Source organism: Mobula hypostoma, chromosome 4 (genome assembly GCF_963921235.1).
Source record: "Mobula hypostoma chromosome 4, sMobHyp1.1, whole genome shotgun sequence".
Classification (NCBI taxonomy): domain Eukaryota; kingdom Metazoa; phylum Chordata; class Chondrichthyes; order Myliobatiformes; family Myliobatidae; genus Mobula; species Mobula hypostoma.
Genome location: NC_086100.1, coordinates 7,766,244 through 7,790,501, shown reverse-complemented (window position 1 = coordinate 7,790,501; position 24,258 = coordinate 7,766,244). Strand labels below are relative to the sequence as shown.

The window sequence follows — 24,258 nt, the reverse complement described above, 5'->3', positions numbered from 1 at the left end:
GATCTGTTTTTGGAGACCTGTGTGCAGTCAAGGTGTTTCAATTGATTGTAGTAAAAATACACCTGTATCTGGAAGGTCCAACTGCTGGTGAGTCAGTATCCTGGCAAAAATTACACCGTGAAGACAAAAGAACACTCCAAGTAATTCCACAAAAAAAAAGTTATTGAAAAGCAGATGAGGCTTTACCGGAGTGTGGTAAAGAGAAGGCCACGGTTGAAAAAATGTCACATGAACTCTCAGCTAGAGTTTGCCAGGAGGCATGTGGAAGACTCTGAAGTCAGCTGGAAGAAGGTTCCATAGTCTGATGAAACTAAAATGAAACCGAAAGAACACGCCAGGCAACTCCACAAAAAGGTTATTGGAAAGCACAAGTCAGGAGGTGGATACAAGAAAATTTACAAGCCACTGAATATCCCTTGGAGTTCAGTTAAGCCAATCATCAAGAAATGGAAAGAATATGGCAGAGCTGTAAATCTGCCTAGAGCAGGCCATCCTCAAAAACTGAGTGACCGTGCAAGAAGGGGACAAGTGAGGGAGACCACCAAGAGACCTATGACAACTCTGGAAGAGTTACAAGCTTCGGTGGCTGATGTGGGAGAGACCGTGCATACAACTGTTTCCCGGGTGCTTCACCAGTCACAGCTTTATGGGAGAGTGCCAGAGGGCATGTGGGAGACTCTGAAGTCAGCTGGAAGAAGGTTCTATGGGCTGATGGAAACAAAATTGAGCTTTTTGACCATCAGACTAAACGCTATGTCTGGCGTGAGCCTCACACCACACATCATCAGAAAGGCCATCCCTGCTGTGAAGCATGGTGGTGGCTGCATCATGCCATAGGGATGCTTCACTGTGGGGAAAGCTTGTGAAGCCAGAGGGTAAAATGAATGCAGCAAAAGGGGTTAACATATGAGGAGCATTTGGCAGCTTTGGGCTTGTACTGATTGGAATTTAGAAGAATGCGGGGGATGTCACTGAAACCTACCAAAGGTTGAAAGGACTAGATAGTGTGGATGTGGAAAGGATGTTTCCTATGGTGGAGGGCAGAGACCATGGAAGAAAGAGAAGGGAAAGGAGGGAGGGAGGTAATGGGTAAATAAGGAGATAAGGTGAGAGAGGGAAATGGAAATGGGGAATGGTGGAAGTGTGGGGGGCCATTACTGCAAGCTCAAGAAATGGGGGCAATATAACATCCTGGAATTTTGTTCTCATCCACAGAACCTCCTTTCTGTTCCCCTAATTAATGAACCCCCTATCACTACAACTCACTTCTTCTCCCCTTCTGAGTCACAGAGTCAGACTCAGTGCCAGAGACCCAACCACTGTGACTTTCCTCTGGTGAGTCATACGCCTGACAGTATCCAAAGTGATCTCTGTTTTTGAGGACAGGGGTACTCTGCATTGGCTCTTTAACCCCTTCCCCTTCCTGATTCTCACCCACATTCCTGTGTCCTGCATCTTGAGCGTAACTACCTCTACCTATCACTTCCTCAGCCTCCCGAATGATCTGGAGTTCATCCAGTTCCAGCTCCAACTCCTTGACGTGGTTTGTTAGAAGCTGCAGCTGGATGCACTTCACACAGTTGTAGTTGTCGGGGACACTGGAGATCTCTCCACATCCCGCAAGAGGAGAATTTCATTATCCTGTCTGTCATCCCTACTGTCCTAACTGAGCAAATATAAAGAACACAAACAATGCTAGCAAACGTACATATGGTCACCATCAGCCTTAGAGAAGATTACCTCTTGGACAAAGAAATTGCCCCTTTTTATACCCTTCCAGATGTCTACTCTCATACTCTTCCATGGGACAGTACCAGGAGGTCCCACCACCTGCCAAATCATCTTCCCCTTCCCACACAAACATGTTTTCATTATCTGAATCAGAATCAGAACCAACTCACACAAATGCCGGAGGAACTCAGCAGGTCAGGCAGCATCCGTGAAAAGAGTAAATAGTTGCTGTTTCAGGCCGAGACCCTTCTTCTGGACTGGAAGGGAAGTCAGAGTAAGAAGGTGTGGGGAAAGGGGGATGAAGTACAAGGCGCTAGGTGATAGGTGAAGTAAAGAGCTGGGAAGTTGACTGGTGAAAGTGATAAAGGGCTGAGGAAAGGGGGACCTGATAGGAGAGGGCAGAGACCATGGAAGAAAGGGAAGGGAAGGGAGGGAGGTAATGGGTAGGTAAGGAGATAAGGTGAAAGAGGGAAATGGAAATGGGGAATGGTGAAAGTTGGGGGGGGGGTGTTGGTGGCCAGCATTACTGCTAGCTCAAGAAATCGATGTTCATGCCATCAGGTTGAAGGCTATCGAAACGGTGTTGCTCCTCCAACTTGAGTGTGGCCTCATCATTGTAGTGGAGGAGGTCATGGACTGACATGACAAAAATAAATGTGAACATGTGAACAGACTGAACAAGTAGAGCAGGAAAGACCACCACCTTCATAATTTACTCTCAGATCTGTAGACGGGGACTCAGGCTAGATCTCAAAAAATAGCTGTGGACCGGCTCCTTCGAACTTCCGCAAAACCTTCCCACACCCCAGACTAAATCCATTTTGATTTACAAACTTACATTTTGTGGCACACGCTTTAACATATACCAAGAAGGAATCAAATTTAACCCTTTCTTTACATCAGGGCGTCAAGTTCAGGAGCAGGGACATCATGTTGCATTATGACTGCTGACTCCATCCACCCTAGCAGTCACCTATTCACCAAATTGCCATCAGGGAGATGCCTTTCTGTGATGGAGTAGCCTGTATCCACTACTTTTTTGTAGGCTTTTTCATTCCTGGTGTTTTTATACCAGGCCATGATGCAACCAGTCAGGATACTCTCCACTGTCTATGTATAGCAGCTTATCAAAGCTAGAGATTACTTTACAGAAATGTCTATAAAAAGTGGGCGGATACAGCCCGATCCATCGTGGGTGAGGGCCTCACCACCGTTGAGCACATCTGCATGGTGCACTGCCACAGGAAAGCAGCACCCATCATCAGGGACTCCCACCATCCAGTCACGCTCTCTTCTTACTGCTGTAGGAGCCTCAGATCTCACACCGCCAGGTTCAGGAACAGTTATCGTCCCTCAACCATCAGGATCTAGAACCAGCACGGATAACTTCACCCACCTCAGCACTGAACTGATTCCTCAATGTGTAGACTCATTTTCAAAGACGCTTCAACTCATGTTCTCAATACTTATTGCTAATTTATTCACCTTTCTTTCCTTTTTGTATTTGCAGTTTGTTGTCTTTTGCATATTGGTTGTTTGTCTTTGTGTGTAATTTTTCACCGATTCTCTTGTGTTTATTGTATTTATTGTGAATGCCCACAAGAAAATGAATCTCAGGATAGTTTACGGTGATATACGGTGCCGGGCAAAAGTCTTAGGCACATGTAAAAAATTTCTGTAAAGTGAAGATACTTTTAAAAATAATGAACAGTTTCTACTGTCAGTACTTCCAGTTGAACTTTGTCTTTTTGTGTGTTTTCCCCCAAGCCGTCACTCTGTGGTTTTGTATTGCCCTGTGCTCTTTTGTTTTCATGCCCCATGTGCTCCTGACCCCGCTCCTGCTCTACTCCGGCCCCTGTATTACTGAGTACTCCGTCTCTCACCTGTTTCTCATTATTACCTGTATTGCTGCCACCTGTGTCTCATTGTGCTCCACCTATCATCTGCCTCTCTGTTTATTGCTCAGTGTATTTCAGTCTGTGTTTCCACGTGTTTGTTGTCAGATTGTGCTTGTGAGTTTTCCTGAACCTTTCTAGCATTTGTATCTGATCTCTGTCCATCTGAATATTGACTCTGCCTGTTTCCCGATTCTGGTTTTTGGATTTTTCTGGAATTTTTGATCTCTGCCTGAACTTTGATGCTGACTTTGTTTGCCCCTCTGGATTTGCTACTCAGTAAATATCACAGTGTGCACAGTACTTGGTCAGTGATCGGGTCTCTACTTCAGCACCTTGACATCTATATGAAAAATTATAATAAACAGCAAAAAACTAAATCAAATCAGTATTTAATGTGACCCCTTCAAATCTGCATGGGATCTCTTGGGTACACTGTTGTGCAGTTTAAAAAGAAAAGCGGCTGGTTGGTTGTTCCAAGCATCTTGGAGAACTTGTCACAGTTCTTCTGCAGACTTTGGCTGTCTTGCTTGTTTCTGTCTCTCCAGGTAATCCCAGACAGCCTCGATGTTGAGATCTGGGCTGTGTGGTGGCCTGAAACCATATAAAAAATTCAGGATGCCTAAGACTTTTGCACAGGACCGTATATGTACTTTTTTTTGTAATTCAAATTTTTATTTATTCTTATTTTACAAAGCAGCACAGCATATCAGAGCAGATACAGTACAGCATATTTACACAGCCATGTACTTTGAAAATAAGTTTCGGAATCACATTTAAACTTAACAGGAATATGAAGTTTCTAACTCTAAAGTAAACGAAAGTGCAAACAGCTCAGATGCTGGAAATCTGAAATTAAAAACAGGAAGTTTCTGAAACGGCGAGAGAGCGGGAGATCAAAGTCGGGTTTATTGTCATCTGGACAAGTCCACGGTGGCACAGGTGCAATGAAAAACACTCACGGCAGCATCGCAGGCACGGAGGGTCAGATGCGCAGTATTCACACAAAAAATATACACAACTTTTATAATAAAGATCACAATTAGAACAAGATTCAAGGGCATTGATCCCCTCCATAGATGCTGCCTGAACTGCTCAGTTCCTCCAGCATTTTATGTGTGTGTGCCGCACAAAACTTGCTTATGTATGAACAACGTTGAATCTGTCACTCCGAGCAAGACGGTCTCTTCCCATAAAACGAGAACTTTTCTCTAAATGCAGGAAAGGAAATCGAAAGCTTCCAGCAAAGCCCAAGGGTTTTTTACTTGGCTCGATGCATACAATCTGTTACAACTCCTCCTCCTCCTCCTCCTCCTCCTCTCCCTCCCTTTCTGTGTCTCACAAAGGATCACCCATCGAGAAGGAAACCCCATTCCCTCCGAGTGCAGTCGGCAGTGAGCGAGAGCTGCGTCTCACCGCCGCCATGGGAGGTGGCGAAGGCCTCGTTACCGGCCGGAGACTCGGGTGTTTGCTGGCCGCTCTGCTCGCCGCGCAAGCTCTGTGTTTCACCTTTACCTACCTGCACTTTAGCCGCAAGCTGAAACAGGTAGGAAAGCGCCTGATTTCTCCTCACAATCTCATCCCCACCTCTCTCTGCTGGTGCATACAAAAATTATACTGGGGTGCGGGGAGAAATGACAGTTCTTTTACACTTTGGGCATCGTTAATATAAGCACGGGGCAAAGAACGAGTTGTGCATTTTAATTCCAAAAGTTTATGCACAGTTCTAATGGAACGTTAATTATTTCGCATTAAATATTTAATTACACATTAAATATGGAACGTTAAAGTTCCACATTTGATGCACAATATGGAACTTTAACGGAAGCCTTTTTGTCATTTCTCAGAAACAGCTTTAATACCACTGACATATGTCATGAAATTTGCGACAGCAGTACAGTGCAACACATAACAGAACTGTAAATAACAAATATTTTAATAATTGATTAGTAAGGGTCGTCAAATGTTACGAGGAGAAGGCGGGAGGATTGGGGTTGAGAGGGGGGAAACATCAGCCATGATCGAACGGCGGAACAGACTTGATGGGCTGAATGGCCCAACTCTGCTCCCATAGAACATAGAATAATACAGCACAGTACAGGCCCTTCGGCCCACAATGTTGTGCCGACCCTCAAACCCTGCCTCCCATGTCTTACGGTCTTTACAATCTCTGCACATGTTAGAGTCCAGCGACTTCTAGAAATTCGTGCAAAATGGTAAACATTTGAAAATGTGGCACCACCCCCCCCCCCGCGCAAAGAGCAGCAAAATAAGGCCGTCGTGTTAGTGGATCGTTCCGAAGTCTGATGGCGGACGGGAAAAAGCTGTTCCTGAATTATTGAGTGTGGGTTTTCAGGTCCCTGTACTTTCTCCCTGATCGCTGTTAGAAGAAAAGTCACTGACAAGGTGACCGGGAGGAGGGAAAACAAGGATTTTGCCCATTTTAGGTGAACTGTTTTGGTTTCCCTGCGGGCTCTGTTCGTGCCAAGGGCGCTGCCCACGACACCAGAACAATCTCGCAAAAGTACCTGTAATTAACAATTTGCGAAGACACGGGCGTGAATTCACAATCGGCGAAGACACGGGCGTGAATTCAAGTTTAATTATCATTTAATCATACACCAGCTGCCCCTTCTGCCGAAACTCGCAGGCTGTGCCTCATCCCCGGGGCGAATTTTTAAAACTTTCCGCAAAGTAAATAACGAGACTTCCTGACTTCTCAAAACAGAACTCAGAACGATTCGGTTGTTGAGATTGATTGAGGCCATATCCCGCAATAAACAACGCTCTAATCTCCGGCCATCCGGTTTGGAAACGCCCCAAGCCTCACATTGTTTTTGTACCGTATCCTGATCCAAGCGGCCTCTCCCATCTGTGCACAGAAACTATAAATGCCCTTAAACTCGGCGATAACAATATGGTTTAACTATTTCTCCAGTATTCTCATTCTCACTCACGTCCGGAGAAGATGCAAACACTGTCCATGGGTATAGTGAGGGATTTCCGAGACCGAGGGCCACCCCAGGGGCTCGTCTGTATTCTGGATGGCGATGACGGTGTTATCATTTGAAACAATTGACTGTAAACAGTGTGAATCATGGAATGTTGTCGTGTTATAATAATGCAAGCTGCCTTCTCCAAAAGCTCACTGCTAGAAAACTCTAAAGGGCTATTGAAACAAAAACATTCACACCATCTTAAAAGTTTCTACCCCTAGGCACACAGCATATCAAGTAATAATTACCATGAATAAATCAGAACCAGGTTTAATATCATCGGCAGATGTCCTGAAATTCGTTAACTCTGCAGCAGGAGTACATGATATGGAAAAAAACACAATTGTGAATACCAGAAAGTGTGTGTGTGTATATATATAAATAAATTAAATAAGTAGAGCAAAAATAGAAATAAAAAGTATTGAGGTAGTGTTCATGGGTTCAATATCCGTTCAGAAATCTGATGGCAGAGAGGAAGAAGCCATTCCTGAATCATTGACTGTGTGCCTCCAGGGTTCTGTACCTCTTTCCTGATGGTAGCAATCAGAACAAGGCACTTCTTGGGTGCTGGCATCCTTAATAATGGATGCCACCTTTTCGAGGTCTCTCTCCTTGAAGATGTCTTGGATACTGTGGAGGCTCGTGGCCATGATGGACGGAGCTGACTAATTTTACAGCTCTCTGCAGCTTTCTGAGATCCTGTGCAATCGCACCCTGCTCCCCGTACCAGATGGTGATGCAACCTGTCGGGATGCTTTCCACGGTACCTCTGTAGAAATGTGCGAGTGTTTCAGGTGACAAACCGAATCCCCTCAACCTCCAAACGAAATATAACCACTGACTTGCCTTCTGTATTGCTGCATCGATATGTTGGGACCAGTTAGGTTCTCTGAGTTATTAACACTCAGAACTTGAAATTGTTCACTCTCTCCACTTCTGATCCCTGTATGAGGATTGGTTCGTGTTCCCTCATCTTACCCTCCCCGAAATCACAATTAGCTCTTTTGCCTTACTGATGTTGAGTGCAGGATTGTTACTGCAAAACCACTCAACCGGTTGGTATGTCTCGCTCTAGTATGCCCTCTCGTCCCTATCTGAGATTCTGCCAACAATGGTTGTGTCATCGGCAAATTTATAAATGGCATTCGAGCTGTGCCTAGCCACACAGTCGTGGGTGGAGAGAGGGAGCAGTGGGCGAGTCACACATCGCTGAAGTGCGCCAGTGTTGTTTGTCGGTGAAGAGGACGTGTTATTTGCAATCTGCACAGATTGTGGTCAGTGGGTTAGGAAGTTGAGGATCCAGTTGCAGAGGTCAAGGTTCATGAGCTTTTCAATCAGGACTGTCAGAATGATGGTGTTAAATGCCGTTAAGTATTCTGCCGAGGTGCCATCGAGAAAGTCGACTTGGGCGAGCAGTTCTGATGTAGACTCTCAAATACTCCGTTCTGCCTGCTACAGCTGAGCTCCACAACTGCATCGGCGGTCTGTACAGTTAGTAACAACTTTTTAATGTGACTAAAAATCTAGCACTGCTTAAGTAAATTAAAAAGTAATAAAATATATTCTAGAAGACTGACGTTTACCATAAGGTGCATTTGTAAACAGTATAATGCTACTGACGCTTTATTCGTGATGAGACTTGGGAGGTGACAAGGACGTTCTTACCCCACACAGTTAATCTAATGAACCATTCTAGAAAGCCCTCCCCCACACGCTCTATCAATTACCCCCCACACTTTTTATAATGCTGCTTCCCATGCTGATATTTATGCACATTTTATTCCATGTCTGTACTTTAACCATTGATTTATTTTTTATATATTTTTAGATTCTTTGTAATTGTTGAATGTTGTTTTTTGTTGAATGTCACCCTGACCAACACACCATAGCACATTCCTATCAGAAACGAGAGAAAATCTGCAGATGCTGGAAATCCTAACAACACACACAAAATGCTGGAGGAACGCAGCATCTATGGAAAAGAGTTAACAGTCGACGTTTCCGGCCGAGACCCTTCAACATTGACTGTACTCTTTTCTATTGACGTTACCTGGCCTGTGGAGTTCCTCCGGCATGTTGTGTGTTACAGCAAATTCCTAACACCTGCTGTAAATGTCCACTTAGTGGCCACTTTATTGGGTACACCTGTACAACTGTTCGTTAATGCAAATATCTAATCAGCTAATCATGTGGCAGCAACTCAATACATAAAAGCATGCAGACATGGTCAAGAGGTTCAGTTGTTGTTCAGACCAAACATCAGAATGGGGAAGAAATGTGGTCTAAGTGACTTTGACTGTTGAATTGTTAGTGCCAGATGGGGTGGTTTGAGTATCTCAGAAACTGCTGATCTCTTGGGATTTTCATGCACAACAGTTTCTAGAGTTTACAGAGAATGGTGTGGAAAAAACAAAACAAAAAAATCCAGTGAGCGGCAGTTCTGTGGACAAAAATGCCTCTTTAATGAGAGAGGTCAGAGGAGGATGGACAGACTCCTTTATAGCATCACCCGGAGGTATTTTGAGCTGAGAACATTTCCAAATACAGGGAGGTGGTCACAAGCTTCATTCAGAAATGCGTTGAAGACATTGTTCCCCCAAAATCGGTCCAGGTCCACCCAAAGCAGAAGCCTTGGATAAATAGTTCAGTGCAAGTTGCTCTCAGCAGGAGGGATAAAGCCTTCACCTCCGGAGACCAACAGAAGCTCAAGAGATGCCACTATGATTTACGTAGAGCCATCAAGCTGGCAAAATGGCAACACAGGGACAAAAATCCAGTCACAACTCTGCAACAAGGACATATGCAGTGTATGGCAAGGACAGCACACCATCACGGACTTCAAGAGCAAACACAGCAGTACAGCCAACATTGCCACCTCGCTCCCAGATGAGCTAAGTGTCTTTTCTGCTTGATTCGAGGTTGATAGGATTGAACCCCCGAGGAGAGCCACCACAGAGACCTGCACCTTGGTCATCTCCAAGGCTGAGATCAATAGAGCATTCCAATGTATCAACAGCCACAAGGCAGCGGGGCCAGGCAGCGTCCCAGGGTGTGTCCTCAAAGTGTGTGCGGAACAGCAGACTGGTGTGCTTACAGACATTTTTAATCTCTCCCTCTCCCCGTGTGTAGTGCCCTCCTGTTTCAAATTGTCCATCACTGTCCCTGTACTTAAGGAAACCAAGGTAGCATGACTGAATGACTGAAGCCCTGTCACACTCACCTCAATTACAAGCAAATGTTTTTAGAGGCTGGTTAAAAACTATATCTGCAGCATGCTACCACCCACACTGGACTGCCTACAATTTGCCTACCGATGGAACTGGTCTACCCCCGATGACGCCATAGCCACAGCACTACACACCGTCCTCACTCACCTGGAGAAGAAGGTTGCATACATTAGAATGCTGGTCCTCGACTACAGTTCAGCATTCAACAGCATAGTTCCCTCCAGACTTGACAGGTAGCTCAGGGACCTCAGCCTGCACCCCACCTTGTGCAGCTGGATCCTAGACTTCCTATCAGATCGCAGACAGGTGGTAAGGATGGGCTCCCTCACCTCTGCCCCTCTGACCCTCAACACAGGTGCCCCCTGGGGTTGTGTCCTGAGTCCCCTCCTCTACTCCCTTTACACCCATGACTGTACTACTACACAGCTCTGATCTGCTGATCAAATTCACAATTGACACGACTTTGATCAGCCTTATTTTTAGTGGTGATGAGACAGCCTACAGAGGAGAGGTTAACACCCTGACACAGTGGTGTCTAAACAAGAGAGCTGATTGTAGATTACAGACGGAAGAGAGACGGACTCAGCCCGATCAACATCATTGTGACCGCAGTTGAGAGGGTAGTAGTTTCAAGTTCCACAGCATTCACATCACTGATGATCTCACCTGGACTGTACACACCGGCTTTGTGGCAAAAAAAAAGCACAACAGTGTCTCTTCCACCTCAGGCAACTGAATAAGTTCAGTACAGGCCTCCAAATCCTCAAGACCTTCTAAAGGGACACCATGGAGAGCATCCTGACTGGCTGTATCACCGCCTAGTATGGGAACTGTACCAACGCTGATCCCTGGGCACTGCAGAGAGTGGCACAGACAGCCCAGAGCATCTGTGGATATGAACTTCCCTCCATTGAGGGCACTTATAGCAGCAGGTGCAGAAAGAAGGCCTGGAAGATCATTAGGGACACCACCCCAGCCATTCTACAAGCCATTAGACTTTTAAATACAGATGTCTGTACATTGTGATGGAGTCATAATACAAACATTTTTACTTCCTCACATTGTGGGACGGATGTAAGATTTAAATAAATTCAATTCAGACTGGTTCAAGCTGACAGGGAGGTGACAGTAACTCAAGGAACCACGTGTTACAACAGTGGTGTGAAGAAGAGCATCTCTGAATGCACAACATATCAAACCTTGAAGTGGATGGGATAGAACCACAGAAGACCATGAACATGCTGCAGGTGGACACTTTATTAGGTACAGGAAGTAGCTAATGAAGGGATCGCTGGGTGTGTGTGGTGAATAGCGTTGATCCCTGATATTTAATATGATGCTGTAATGACTGAATAAAGCTTCTTTGAAAAATGAGATCAAAACTACCCTTGGCAGCTCATTCCAGTCACCCACCACACTGTAAAATATCAAACAAAAAATGCCCCGCGCATCTGTTTTAATCTCTACCTTCCACCTGAAATCTACCAAAGGAGGCGTAAAACGCTCCTCCCCTCCCCTCCGCTAGTCTGCAGGTCACCCTTGGGCAAGGTGGAGCACCTGGTTAGCAATCACCCCCTCGACCCTGATCAGGGTCACGTGAAGCCGTGGGAACAGGTGGTGGACAATTGTACGAGCAGCCGGTGCATATCACAAGCCCTGGTTATGTGACCACTGACACCAGGCAGACAATCCCTGAAGAGTATTGATGGCTGGGGTCACCCGTCTTGTAAAGACACTGCCCAGAGGAAGGCAATGGTAAAACACTTCTGTAGAAAAATTTGCCAAGAACAAACATGGTGATAGAAAGACCCTGCTCAGCCACATCATAGGACACGGAACATAATGATGACAATGAATGACTGGGCCTTTCCATCATCTGTGGTAATGAATTCCACAGATTCACCACCCTCTGGCTGAATAAATTCCTCCTAGGACAGGTTCTTGATTATTAAGGGCATCGAAGCTCCAGGGAGAAGGCAGAAGAATGGGACGGATAATAAATCAGCCATGCTTTTGTACTTTCCACCTGATGGGAGAGGAGGGAAGAGAGTATGTCTGGGTTGGGAAGGATCTTTGAATAAAGTAACTGCTTTACCGAGGCAGCAGGAAGTGTCCATGCAGGTGGACGTGTCCACAACTCACAAGGAAGGCATGCCAGCATCTTTAATTTATTTAGGAGGTACTTTTTATAACACTTGTACTTTTCAAACTCGTGCATTTTTCACACTCACTGGCAGAAAGCCGTATAGCAGCTAGACTAACGGTTTATCACTTTGACTACACAAAGGTTGGGGGTGTTGTGGATAGTGTGGAGGGCTGTCAGAGGTTACAGTGGGGTATCGATCGGATGCAAAACTGGGCTAAGAAGTGGCAGATGGAGTTCAACCCAGATAAGTGTGAGGTGGTTCATTTTGGTAGGTCAAATATGATGGCAGAATAAAGTATTAATGGTAAGACTCTTGGCAGTGTGGAGGATCAGAGGCATCTTGGGGTCTGAGTACATAGGATACTCAAAGCTGCTGCACAGGTTGACTGTGTGGTTAAGAAGGCATACGGTCTTTATCAACTGTGGGATTGAGTTTAAGAACCGAGAGGTAATGTTACAGCTATATAGGACCCTGGTCAGACCCCACTTGGAGTACTGTGCTCATTTCTGGTCACCTCACTATAGGATTGATGTGGAAACTATAGAAAGGGTGCAGAGGAGATTGGGGAGCATGCCCTATAAGAATAGGTTGAGTGATCTTGGCCTTTTCTCTTGGGAGCAACAGAGGATGAGAGGTGACCTGATAGAGGTGTATAAGATGATGAGAGGCATTGATTGTGTGGATAGTCAGAGGCTTTTTCCCAGGGTTGAAATGGCTAACACGAGGGGGCGCAGTTTTAAGGTGCTTGGAAATAGGTACCGAGGGGATGTCGGGCTTTTCACACAGAGAGTGGTGAGTGCATGGAATGCACTGCGGGCGGCGGCGGTGGAAGTGGATACAATAGGATCTTTTAAGAGCCTTTTGGACAGGTACATGGAGCTTGGAAAAATAGAGGGCAATGCGCTAGGGAAATTCTAGGCAGTCTCTAGAGTAGGTTACATGGTCGGTACAACATTGTGGGCCGAAGGGCCTGTAATGTGCTGTAGATTTCTGTGTTTTATGTTCTTCCCCATTTTTCATTGGCTCAGTATCAGCACATTAGCCACATGATGTAATGTTTAAATTATGTAGCCTACTAACTAATTTATCTCTGTCTAAGGAGTTTCTCTATCTTATCTATAAAAGTAATGGATTTTTTGGAAGTGCCATTTTTATTCTTTTGCTTTAGCATGAATTCCCCTCTTAGCATAATTTCTCAGCCATTTATTTAGTTTGCTTACTATTTTTATGTTTGTTTGTGCTCTAAAATAAACTTTATTTCTTGGAATTAAGACTGCTCATCATTCCTGGCTCCCGGAAGAACCCGAAGGATCAGAAAATAAACAGAGATCTAACGGAGGTTCAACTTGTCACTGAACACTAACAACCTTCTACAGATACAGAATTGACTGATGCATCACAGGTCTGGTACAGCACTTTGAATATGCAGGAATGTGAGAAGCTGCAGAGAGTAGTGCTCTGTCTAATACATCCCTCCCCACTCTCGCTAGTTTCTGCAAGAGGCGATGACTCAAAAGGCAACATCCATTTTGAAGTGGCGGGTTTGTGGATCGCACACTGGTTGTGACAGCTGTTCCCTCTAAGCTCTGTTGGTGCGTGGCCACACAGGAACTGAAATGCTCCCACACACATTGAATTTGCTGGTGAACGCAGCAGGCCAAGCAGCACCTGTAGGAAGAGGTGCAGTCGACGTTTCAGGCCGAGACCCTTGACTTTGTTTCCCCGCAGTTGGAATAAAGATGGACGAGAAAAAGTTTATGAAACGTGGAAGATCCTCACCATCTGGGCCATACCATTTGTGTTCCCTCGAAGCTAGGCAATCATTTCTGGGTGTATCAATTAAAATTCTGCGATTGAGTTTCCAATTGTAGAAACTGTTAGTGGAATAACCACTTTCTGTGCAGCAATTACTCAAGGTTAACCTCTTGTGAATAGAAGTTATTAAAGGTTGGGGAAGTGGTGAGTTTGTGGATCACACACTGCTAGTGACAGCTGTTCCCTCTAAGCTCTGTTGGTGCGTGGCCACACAGTAACTGAAATGCTCCCACGCACATAGGCTTTGTTTCCATGCAGCTGGAATGAAGATAGACAAGAAAAAGCTTATGAAACGTGAAAGATTTTCTTTGTTGTACTGTATTTCATTATACTCTTCCATTAATATTTCCTGCGGAGCATCAAGAAAGCTCACCTCTGTCCCAGGATACTGACGGACTTTTACCGCTGTACCATTGAGAGCATACTCACCAACTGCATCTCAGTGTGATATGGCAATTGTCCCGTATCGGACCGCAAAGCACTCCAGCGTGTGGTGCAAACTGCCCAGCGGATTATCGACACCCAATTGCCCACCATTGGAGAACATCTACCATAAACGCTGCCTGGGCAGGGTGAAAAGCATTATCAAGGATGCATGTCACCCTAACCATGGACTTTCTACTCTCCTCCCATCCAGTAGGCGCTACAGCAGCCTCTGCTCCCGCACCAGCAGGCACAGGAAGAGCTTCTTCCCTGAGGCTGTGACCCTACTGAACCTCACATCACAGCGCTAAGCAGTATTGATCTGTATCGTACTGTCTCAGTACTTTTATATTTGTGTGCTGTAGCACTTACTTTTTATTCACAGTTATTTTGTAAATAACACTATTCTTTGCATTTCTGGTAAGATGCTAACTGCATTTCATTGGCTTTGTATCTGTATTTGGCACAATGACAATAAACTTGAATCTAATCTAATCTAATAGATAAAATCAAAAGTATGTGATTTTTCAATTTTTTTTCTAAAAATATTTAAAGTGCTGTGCAGTCGGTTGTGAGGCTTGTTGAACAGTGAAAGGTGTGCCTGTCTCTGTATTCCTGCACAGTTGGACGTCCTCCCCCCAGCCACAGTGTGGGGAGAGGAGGGCCCCTCTGGTGTAGAGACGGGTCTTCAGAACAGTAGCCACAGCACGTTTCATTTTCCTCACTGTGTCCACAAGGCAGCATCGTGATGTGGCGGTAAGCTGAATTCCTGCCGCTGTCTGTAAGGAGTTTGTACGTTCTCCCCGTGACTGCGTGGGGAGAAGTGACCACGTGGTTTTGCCGTGGGTATTCCAGTTTCCTCCCACGTTCCAAAGATGTGCGGGTAAGTTGTGGAATGCTCTGTTGGTGCCAGAAGCAGGGTGACACCATGGCTGCCCTCAGAACGCCCTTGGACTGTTGGTTGTTGACACAAACAGTGCATTTCACGTATGTTATGAAATACACGAAAACTAATCTTTAAGTTTAACAGGTGTAGCCTGACACCTGAAATGCTCGACCTTGGAGAGCCGATGTTTTTGGAGAACAGTTCTGAAGAAGTGGGCCATTGAATGGGTCTATTGTTTGTGACACAAGGCTGGAAATTCCATCCTTGTAGATCAGTTACATCCAACCACGCACAAATTCTTTTGTTTCTACCCAAGAGAGGGTGAGAGGGAGAGTGTGAGAGAGGGGGGTGGGGAGAGAGTGAGGGTGTGAGAGAGAAAGAGTGAGTGTGAGAGAGAGTGAGGGAGAGAGAGGGTGTGTGAGAGAGGGGGGCAGGGAGAGAGGGTGAGATAGTGTGAGAGAGAGGGTGCAGAGAGAAGGGGGTGAGGGGGAGAGAGAGGGTTTGAGTGAGGGACAGAGGGGGTGAGGGGGAAGAGAGAGGGGTGAGGGGCAGAGAGAGGGTAAGGGGGAGAGAGAGACAGGGTAGGGGAGGGAGAGAGAGAGGGGGTTGGGGGAGGGAGAGAGAGGGTAGGGGAGAGAGAGAGGGTAGGGGAAGGAGAGAGGTGGTGGGGGAAGAGGGGTAGGGGAGGGAGAGAAGGGGTGGGGGAGGGAGAGAGATAGAGTAAGGGGGAGAGATAAGCAGGAGAGTGAGAGGGGAGGAGGAAAGCAGGCAGGAGAGGGAGATGAGAGAGAGGGACCTCCGGGGGTGGGGGTGGGGTGGGGAGAGTTGCTGTCTCACAGCTCCAGAGATCCAAGCTTAATCGTGGATGCAGAGTTTGCACGTTCTCCCTGTGACTGTGTGGATTCCCCTCAGGTGCTCCGGTTTCCTTGCCCATCCCAGAGGTGAGGGGTCGGTGGGTTGTTTTGCTGTGTGGACTACCGCAGTGGGTGGGTGATGGGAATATTAGGGGCAACGGGTGAGTGTTCATGGTCATATAAACCATATAACAATTACAGCACGGAAACAGGCCATCTCGGCCCTTCTAGTCCGTGCCGAACGCTTAATCTCACCTAGTCCCACCGACCTGCACTCAGCCCATAACCCTCCATTCCTTTCCTGTCCATATATCTATCCAGTTTAACTTTAAATGACAACATCGAACCTGCCTCAACCACTTCTGCTGGAAGCTCGTTCCACACAGCTACCACTCTCTGAGTAAAGAAGTTCCTCCTCATGTTACCCCTAAACTTTTGCCCTTTAACTCTCAACTCATGTCCTTTGTTTGAATCTCCCCCACTCTCAGTGGAAAAAGCCTATCCACGTCAACTCTATCTATCCCCAATATATTCTGCATTCAGTCATTGTTTTTGTTATTGGTTAAGTGGCATGTAACTTCAGTTAACTAATGAAATAAATCTAGATTTAATAGCTAATGCTGGCCATTTCAATTGTGATGGTGTCGATGTGTGGCAGCTCCAGTGGGAATCATCAAATATTCCCATTTATTTCATTTAGAGATACAGCAAGGAACAGGCTGTTCCAGCCCTTTGACCCACGCTGCCCAGTAACCAACTGATTTAACCCTAGTCTAATAACAAGACAATTTTATAATGTCCAGCCCATCCGTCTTTGGAATGTGGGAGGAAACCAGAGTGTCTGGAGGAAACCTACACGTTCCAAGGGGAGGAAGTACAGACTCCTTATAGAGAGTGCTGGGATTGAACTCCAAACTGTGATGGACCAACGCTAACTGCTACGCTGCCGCGGTGCCCAGGGCTTCTACAGTCACAGCCAGGAGTGCTCCAGTAAGCAACATCGTTTTATGTTGTGATGAATGAAGTTATCCCCTCTGGTTCAGGAGCCTGATGGCTGAGGGGTAGTTACCGTTCCTGAATCTGGTGGTGTGGGACCTAAGGCTCCTGTACCTTCTGAGACTTGAAGTTCTCAACTCTCTGGACCTGAGCACTATCGATGGTGTTACTGGCCCCTCTTCCTGAAGTCAGTTACCCTTTGTTCCCCTCACTGTGGCTCACACTTCAAGTTAAAGACACTTTAGAACACGTGTAAATTGCTATTTTAATCCAACATCAATCACTTGCAAAGCTGTAAAGCAGTTGGGATGTGCTGTTTATAGTCAGTCAACAATTGAAGAGAAAATCCTATTGTCTGTTTATATAACACCAAGGATGCTCCAGCATCTATCCCGGTCCCAACATATCAATGTAGCTACAAAGAAGGTGCGACAACAGCTGTGTTTCAAAAACACTTGAAAATTTCTACAGATGTAGTAGTGCGGGGAGCTTTCTAGCTGGCTGCATTGCTGTCTGGTATGGGGCTGGGCTGAGCTGGGGCTACTGCACAGGATCAAAGTAACTTGTAGAGAGTTGTAAACTTAGTCAGCTCCATTATGGACACTAGCCTCCATAATATCCAGGACATCTTCAAGGAGCCATGCCTCAAAAAGGCAGCATCCATCATTACCCCCATCAGCCAGACCAGGCTTTATTCTCATTGCTACCATTAAGAAGGAGGTACAGAAGCCTGAAGGCACAATTTCAATGATTCAGGAACAGCTTCTTCCCCTCTGCCGTCTGATTTCTGAATGGACGTTGAACCCATGAACACTACCTCACTACTTTTTTATTTCCTATTTGTTTTGCATGACTTATTCAACTTAACTACTTAAAATATGTGTGTACTTACTGTAATTCACAACATATTTCACAATATATGCCGGTGACATTAAACCTGATTCTGATTCAACGTAGAAGTTTGCTTGGGTCATCAGAGCAGGCGACATGGTCGTGTCGAGGATAGCATAACGGTTTACAACTGATCTGAACATAGAACATAGAATAGTACAGCACAGTACAGGCCCTTCGGCCCACAATGTTGTGCTGACCCTCAAACCCTGCCTCCCATATAACCCCCCACCTTAGATTCCTCCATATACCTGTCTAGTAGTCTCTTAAACTTCACTAGTGTATCTGCCTCCACCACTGACTCAGGCAGTGCATTCCATGCACCAACCGCTCTCTGAGTAAAAAACCTTCCTCTAATATCCCCCTTGAGCTTTCCACCCCTTACCGTAAAGCCATGTCCTCTTGTATTGAGCAGTGGTGCCCTGGGGAAGAGGTGCTGGCTGTCCACTCTACCTATTCCTCTTATTATCTTGTACACCTCGATCATGTCTCCTCTCATCCTCCTTCTCTCCAAAGAGTAAAACCCTAGCTCCCTTAATCTGTGATCATAATGCATACTCTCTAAACTAGGCAGCATCCTGGTAAATCTCCTCTGTACCCTTTCCAATGCTTCCACATCCTTCCTATAGTGAGGTGACCAGAACTGGACACAATACTCCAAGTGTGGCCTAACCAGAGTTTTATAGAGCTGCATCATTACATCGCGACTCTTAAACTCTATCCCTCGACTTATGAAAGCTAACACCCCATAAGCTTTCTTAACTACCCTATCCACCTGTGAGGCAACTTTCAGGGATCTGTGGACATGTACCCCGAGATCCCTCTGCTCCTCCACACTACCAAATATCCTGCCATTTATTTTGTACTCTGCCTTGGACTTTGTCCTTCGAAAGTGTACCACCTCACACTTCTCCAGGTTGAACTCCATCTGCCACCTCTCAGCCCACTTCTGCATCCTATCAATGTCTCTCTGCAATCTTTGACAATCCTATACACTATCTACAACACCGCCAACCTTTGTGTCATCTGCAAACTTGCCAACCCACCCTTCTACCCCCACATCCAGGTCGTTAATAAAAATCACGAAAAGTAGAGGTCCAGAACAGATCCTTGTGGGACACCTCTAGTCACAATCCTCCTATCTGAATGTACTCCCTCCACCACCACCCTCTGCCTTCTGCAGGCAAGCCAATTCTGAATCCACCTGGCCAAACTTTCCTGGATCCCATGCCTTCTAACTTTCTGAATAAGCTTACCGTGTGGAACCTTGTCAAATGCCTTACTAAAATCCATATATATCACATCCACTGCACAACCCTCATCTATATGCCTGAAGATCAGGGTTCAGTTCCCGTGATGTGGTGAAATGAACTGCACGCTAAACAAAGTTCATCACTGTAACTCGTTATACATGACAGTAATAAGTTACTACTTGTAGTGATGATATTTGGCTTGTCTTATACATGCCTACCTGTACGTGTTCTCAGGTATCACCATAGAGCACTACAGCACAGAAACAGGCCCTTTGGGCCATCTGCTCTATGATAAAATAGCAATCTGCCTAGTCCCACTGACCTGTTTCTGGACCATATCTCTCCATACCCCTCCCCTCCATGTACCGATACAAAGTTCTCGTAAATGTTGAAATCGAAATCTCATCCCTCACCTGCACTGACAGCTCGTTCCACGGTCTCACCACCCTCTGAGTGGAGAAGTTCTTCCACAGGTTTCCCACTGACATTTCACCTTTCACTTGTAACCCATGACCTCTAGTTGCAGTCTCCCCCAGCATCAGTGGAAAAAGCCCATCTGCTTTTACCCTATCTATGCCCCTCATAATTTTATATATCTCTATCAAACCTCCCCTCATTCTCCTATGCTCCAGGGAGTAAAGTCCCTAAACTATTCAACCTTTCCGTATAACTCAGGGCTTCACGTCCTGGCAACACAACATCCTTGTACATTTTCACTGTACTCTTTCAATCTTATTGATACCTTTCCTGTAGGCCGGCGATCAAAACTGCACACAGCACTCTAAATTAAGCCTCGTCAGCATCATGTTCAGGAGATGGATCAGCGGATCCTGTTGTGGCAAAAATTTACTCAAGCGTGAGCCAGCAGCCAGGGCCATGGTTGTGATTTTAGCCAAAACTCCCTACAGCTGACCTTTATCTTAGCCCATTAGACACAGGAGCAGGTTTAGGCCATTCAGCCCATTGAGTCTACTCCGCCATGCTATCGTAGCTGGTTTATTATCCCTCTCAACCCCACTCTTCTCCTTTCTCCCCACACCACTTGACACCCTTTCTAATCAAGAACCTATTAACAAAAGCTTTAAATGAACCGAAAGGTTTGGCTTCCGCAGCCATGTGTGGTAACAAATTCCACAGATTCACCAGCCTCTGGCTAAAGAAATTCCTCCTCACCTCTATTCTAAAGGGATGTCCCTCCATTCTGAGGCTGTGCCCTCTGGTCCTCGACTCCTTCACTATTAGACACAATTCTCTTCACATCCTCTCTATCTAGACCTTTCAGTATTTGTGGTTAATTTATTTGTGGTAACATTACTTTATGTGTTGTGTGTGTGTGAGTTATATGTACTGTGCTGTGCACCTAGGTCTGGAGGAATGTTGTTTTGTTTGGTGGTATACATGTGCATGGTTGTATGGCAATAAAGTTGAACTGTAGAATCAGAATCAGGTTTAATATCCCGGCATATGTCGTGAAATGTGTTGTTTGGCAGCAGCAGTGCATTGCATTAATAAATTACTACAGCAAAGTTGCAGTGCTTATATAAAAAAAAGTATTCACCACCCTCCTGAAAGTTTTCATATTTTCCTCCAGGATTTCCCCATGTTTTGCTGCATTCATTTTATCCTCTGCCTTCACAAGCCTTCCAGGGCCTGCTGCAGTGAAGCATCCCCACAGCATGATGCAGCCACCATGATGGGTTGGTGTGTTTCTGATGATGTGTGGTGTTTGGCTCACGCCAAACATAGCATTTAGTCTGATGGTCAAAAAGCTCAATTTTGTTTCCATCAGCCCATAGAACCTTCTTCCAGCTGACTTCAGAGTCTCCCACATGCCCTCTGGCACTCTCCCATAAAGCTGTGACTGGTGAAGCACCCGGGAAACGGTTGTATGCACGGTCTCTCCCACATCAGCCACTGAAGCTTGTAACTCTTCCAGAGTTGTCATAGGTCTCTTGGTGGCCTCCGTCACTCATCCCCTTCTTGCACAGTCACTCAGTTTTTGAAGACAGCCTGCTCTAGGCAGATTTACAGCTCTGCCATATTCTTTCCATTTCTTGATGATTGGCGTAACTGTACGCCAAAGGATATTTAGGGATTTGAAAATTTTCTTGTTTCCATCTCTTGACTTTTGCTTTAACCTTTTTGTGGAGATGCTTGGAGTGCTCTTTTGTCTTCATGGTGTAGTTTTTGCCAGGATACTGACTCACCAGCAGCTGGGCCTTCCAGATACAGGTGTATTTTTACTACAATCAATTGAAACACCGTGACTGCACACAGGTGATATCCGTTTGACTAATTATGTGACTTCTAAAACCACTTGGCTGCACCAGCGAAGATTTGGTGTGTCGTATTAAAAGGGATGAATACTTGTGCAATCAATTATTTTGTGTTTTATATTTGTAATTAATTTAGATCACTTTGTAGAGATCTGTTTTCACTTTGACACAGGAGTCTTTTCTGTTGATCAGTGCCAAAAAGCTAAATTAAATACACTGTGATTCAATGTTGTAAAACAATAAAACATGAAAACTTCTCTGGGGGTGAATACATGTTATAGGCACTGTATATACAGTATATATAAAAATATATAAATATATATAAAATTAAATAACTAGTGCCAAAAGAGCAGAAAATAGTGAGATAGTGTACATGGGCTCATTGACCGTTCAGAAATCTGATTGTGGAGGGGAAGAAACTGTTCCTGAAATGTTGAGTGTGGTTGTTTAGGCTCCTGAATCTCTTCCTTGATGGTAGCAACAAGAATAGGGCATGTCCTGGGTGATGGGGGTCCGTAATGATGGATGCTGCCTTTTTGAGGCATCGTCTTTTGAAGATATCCAGCTGTCTGAGTTTGAAACTTCCTGCGGCTATTCCTGATCCTGTGGAATGGCCCCTCCATATCAATACTCTCCATGGTACATCAGTAGAAATTTGTCAGTACCTTTAGTGGTAAACCAAGTATCCTCAAACTCCTCATGAAATATGTCTGCTGCCATGTCTTCTGTGTAATTGCATCATTATAAGACCATAAGACATAGGAGCAGAGTTAGGCCATTCAGCCCATCGAGTCTGCTGCACCATTCCATCATGGCTGATCCCGGATCCCACTCAACCCCATACACCTCCCTTCTCGCCATATTCTTTGATGCCCTGACCGATCAGGAAACTATCAACTTCCGCCTTAAATATACCCACAGACTAGGTCTGCACTGCAGTCAGTGGCAAAGTATTCCGCAGATCCAAAAAAAAATCCTCATTAACTCTAAAAGGTTGCCCCTCAACTTTAAGGCTGTGCCCTCTACTTCTGGATACTCTCACCATAGGAAACATCCTCTCCACGTCCACCCTATCTAATCCTTTCAACATTTGGTAGGTTTCAATGACATCCCCCCACAATCTTCTAAATTCCAGTGAGTACAGGCCCAAAGCTGCCAAATGCTCCTCATAAATTAAACCCTTCATGCCTGGAATCATCTTCGTGAACCTCCTCTGGACTCTCTCCAATGACAATACATCCTTTCTGAGATATGGAGCCCAAAACTGTTGATGATATTCCAAGTATGGCCTGATTAGTGTCCAATAAAGCCTCAGTATTCTCTCCTTGCTTTTATATTTTATTCCCCTTGAAATGAATGCTAATATTGCATTCAATGTTGGCATTCATTTCAATGTCTCAACCTGTCAATTAACCTTTCGGAAGTTGTGCATGAGGACTCCTAAATCCCTCTGTACCTCTGATGTTTGAACCTTCTCCCCAATTAGGTAATAGTCCATAATATTGCTCCTTTTACCAAAATGCATTATCATACATTTCCCAATATTTTGGGCCCAGACTAGATCTTCAGGAACTTAAATCTTGAACTTGGAATTAGAATATAAAGTTTACCATAATCTTCATCTCACACAATCTCTGGAATAGAGTGTCTGGAATTGGGTGTACCATAGAATGTGCTGCTTGTATCTCCAGGCCTTAAGCCTTCCTTACACATTCTATATCTGTTCCTAAGCCTTATGGTCTTACGTGTAACTCTAGGCATTACGTCTATGGAGGGAGGTGGTGCCTCTAGAGAAGATTTTATATATATATATATGATCAAGGACAGTTCCTTATTCTCTTATGCTGGCTTCTGCCCCTTTCCTTTCCAGCTCTGATGAAGGGTCTCAGCCCAAAACATCACTGGCTTGAGAACATGCGCCATGAAGCTGAAGGGCAGCTGTTATCAGTAGTGTACGGTAGTCCTCTGCAGTAAAAAGGAACTCTTCATCTCTCATTCTACTTTGTCATGGACCTTATCTCTCTTCCTGCACTGCACTCTCTCCATAATTGTAACACTATTCTGCATTTTCTCACCCAACGTAGTACAGTACCGGTCCTTCAGCCCACAATATTGTGCTGACCTCTTAACCTCCTCCAAGATCAATCTCACCCTTCCCTCCCACACATGCCTCCATTTTTCTATCATCTATCATTTAAGAGTCTCTCAAGTCACCCTAATATATCTGTCTCTATCACCACCTCTGCCAGGGTGTTGCACACCCTCACCACTTTCTGTGCAAAAAGCCTAGCCCTTGTACTTTCCTCCTATCACCTTAGAGTTTTCCGCTCTGGAGTTAGCCATTTCTGCCCTGGGAACAAGTTTCTGGCTTGGCGGTATACTTGTGTACAGTTGAATAACAATGAATCTGAATTTGAATTCCAAAGGTTCAAGTTGACCCAAGGTCTACAAAAGATGACCTTGGCCATAAGCGGAAGATTACCGACTGCGTGTACACAGTACTGCACTCCTCCGCAAAACAACAAAATCTCCATTTTACTGTTTTTGTGCTCCTTATTTGTTGTTTGTATTCCTTATTGTAACTTGTAGCATTTTTTATGTATTGCAGTGTTCTACTGCCATAAACAACAAATTTCTTGACATGTGTGAAACGATTCACTTTGGAAGGTCAAATGAAGGCAGATCACAGGATTAGTGGCGGGACTCTTATCAGTGTGGAGGAATAGAGGGATCTAGGTGTCCACGTTCGTAGACCCTCAAGAGTTGCCATGCACATTGAAAGGGTGGGTGAGGAGGTGTTTGTTGTGTTGGCCTTCATTAGTCAGAAAATTGAGATCAAGAGCTAGGAGCTAATGTCACAGCTTTGTG

At 45.2% G+C, this 24,258-nt stretch overlaps 1 protein-coding gene across 1 annotated transcript in view; it reads left to right on the top strand.

Moving 5' to 3' along the window:
• The first annotated feature begins 4,884 nt into the window (after window positions 1-4,884).
• The window catches only part of tnfsf10 (TNF superfamily member 10), a 56,684-nt gene continuing 37,310 nt past the window's right edge, over window positions 4,885-24,258 (top strand). The window contains exon 1 of the mRNA XM_063045279.1: window positions 4,885-5,172. Coding sequence (XP_062901349.1) covers window positions 4,900-5,172 — 273 coding nt within the window. The 5' untranslated portion in view covers window positions 4,885-4,899. The remainder of the gene's footprint in view (window positions 5,173-24,258) is intronic.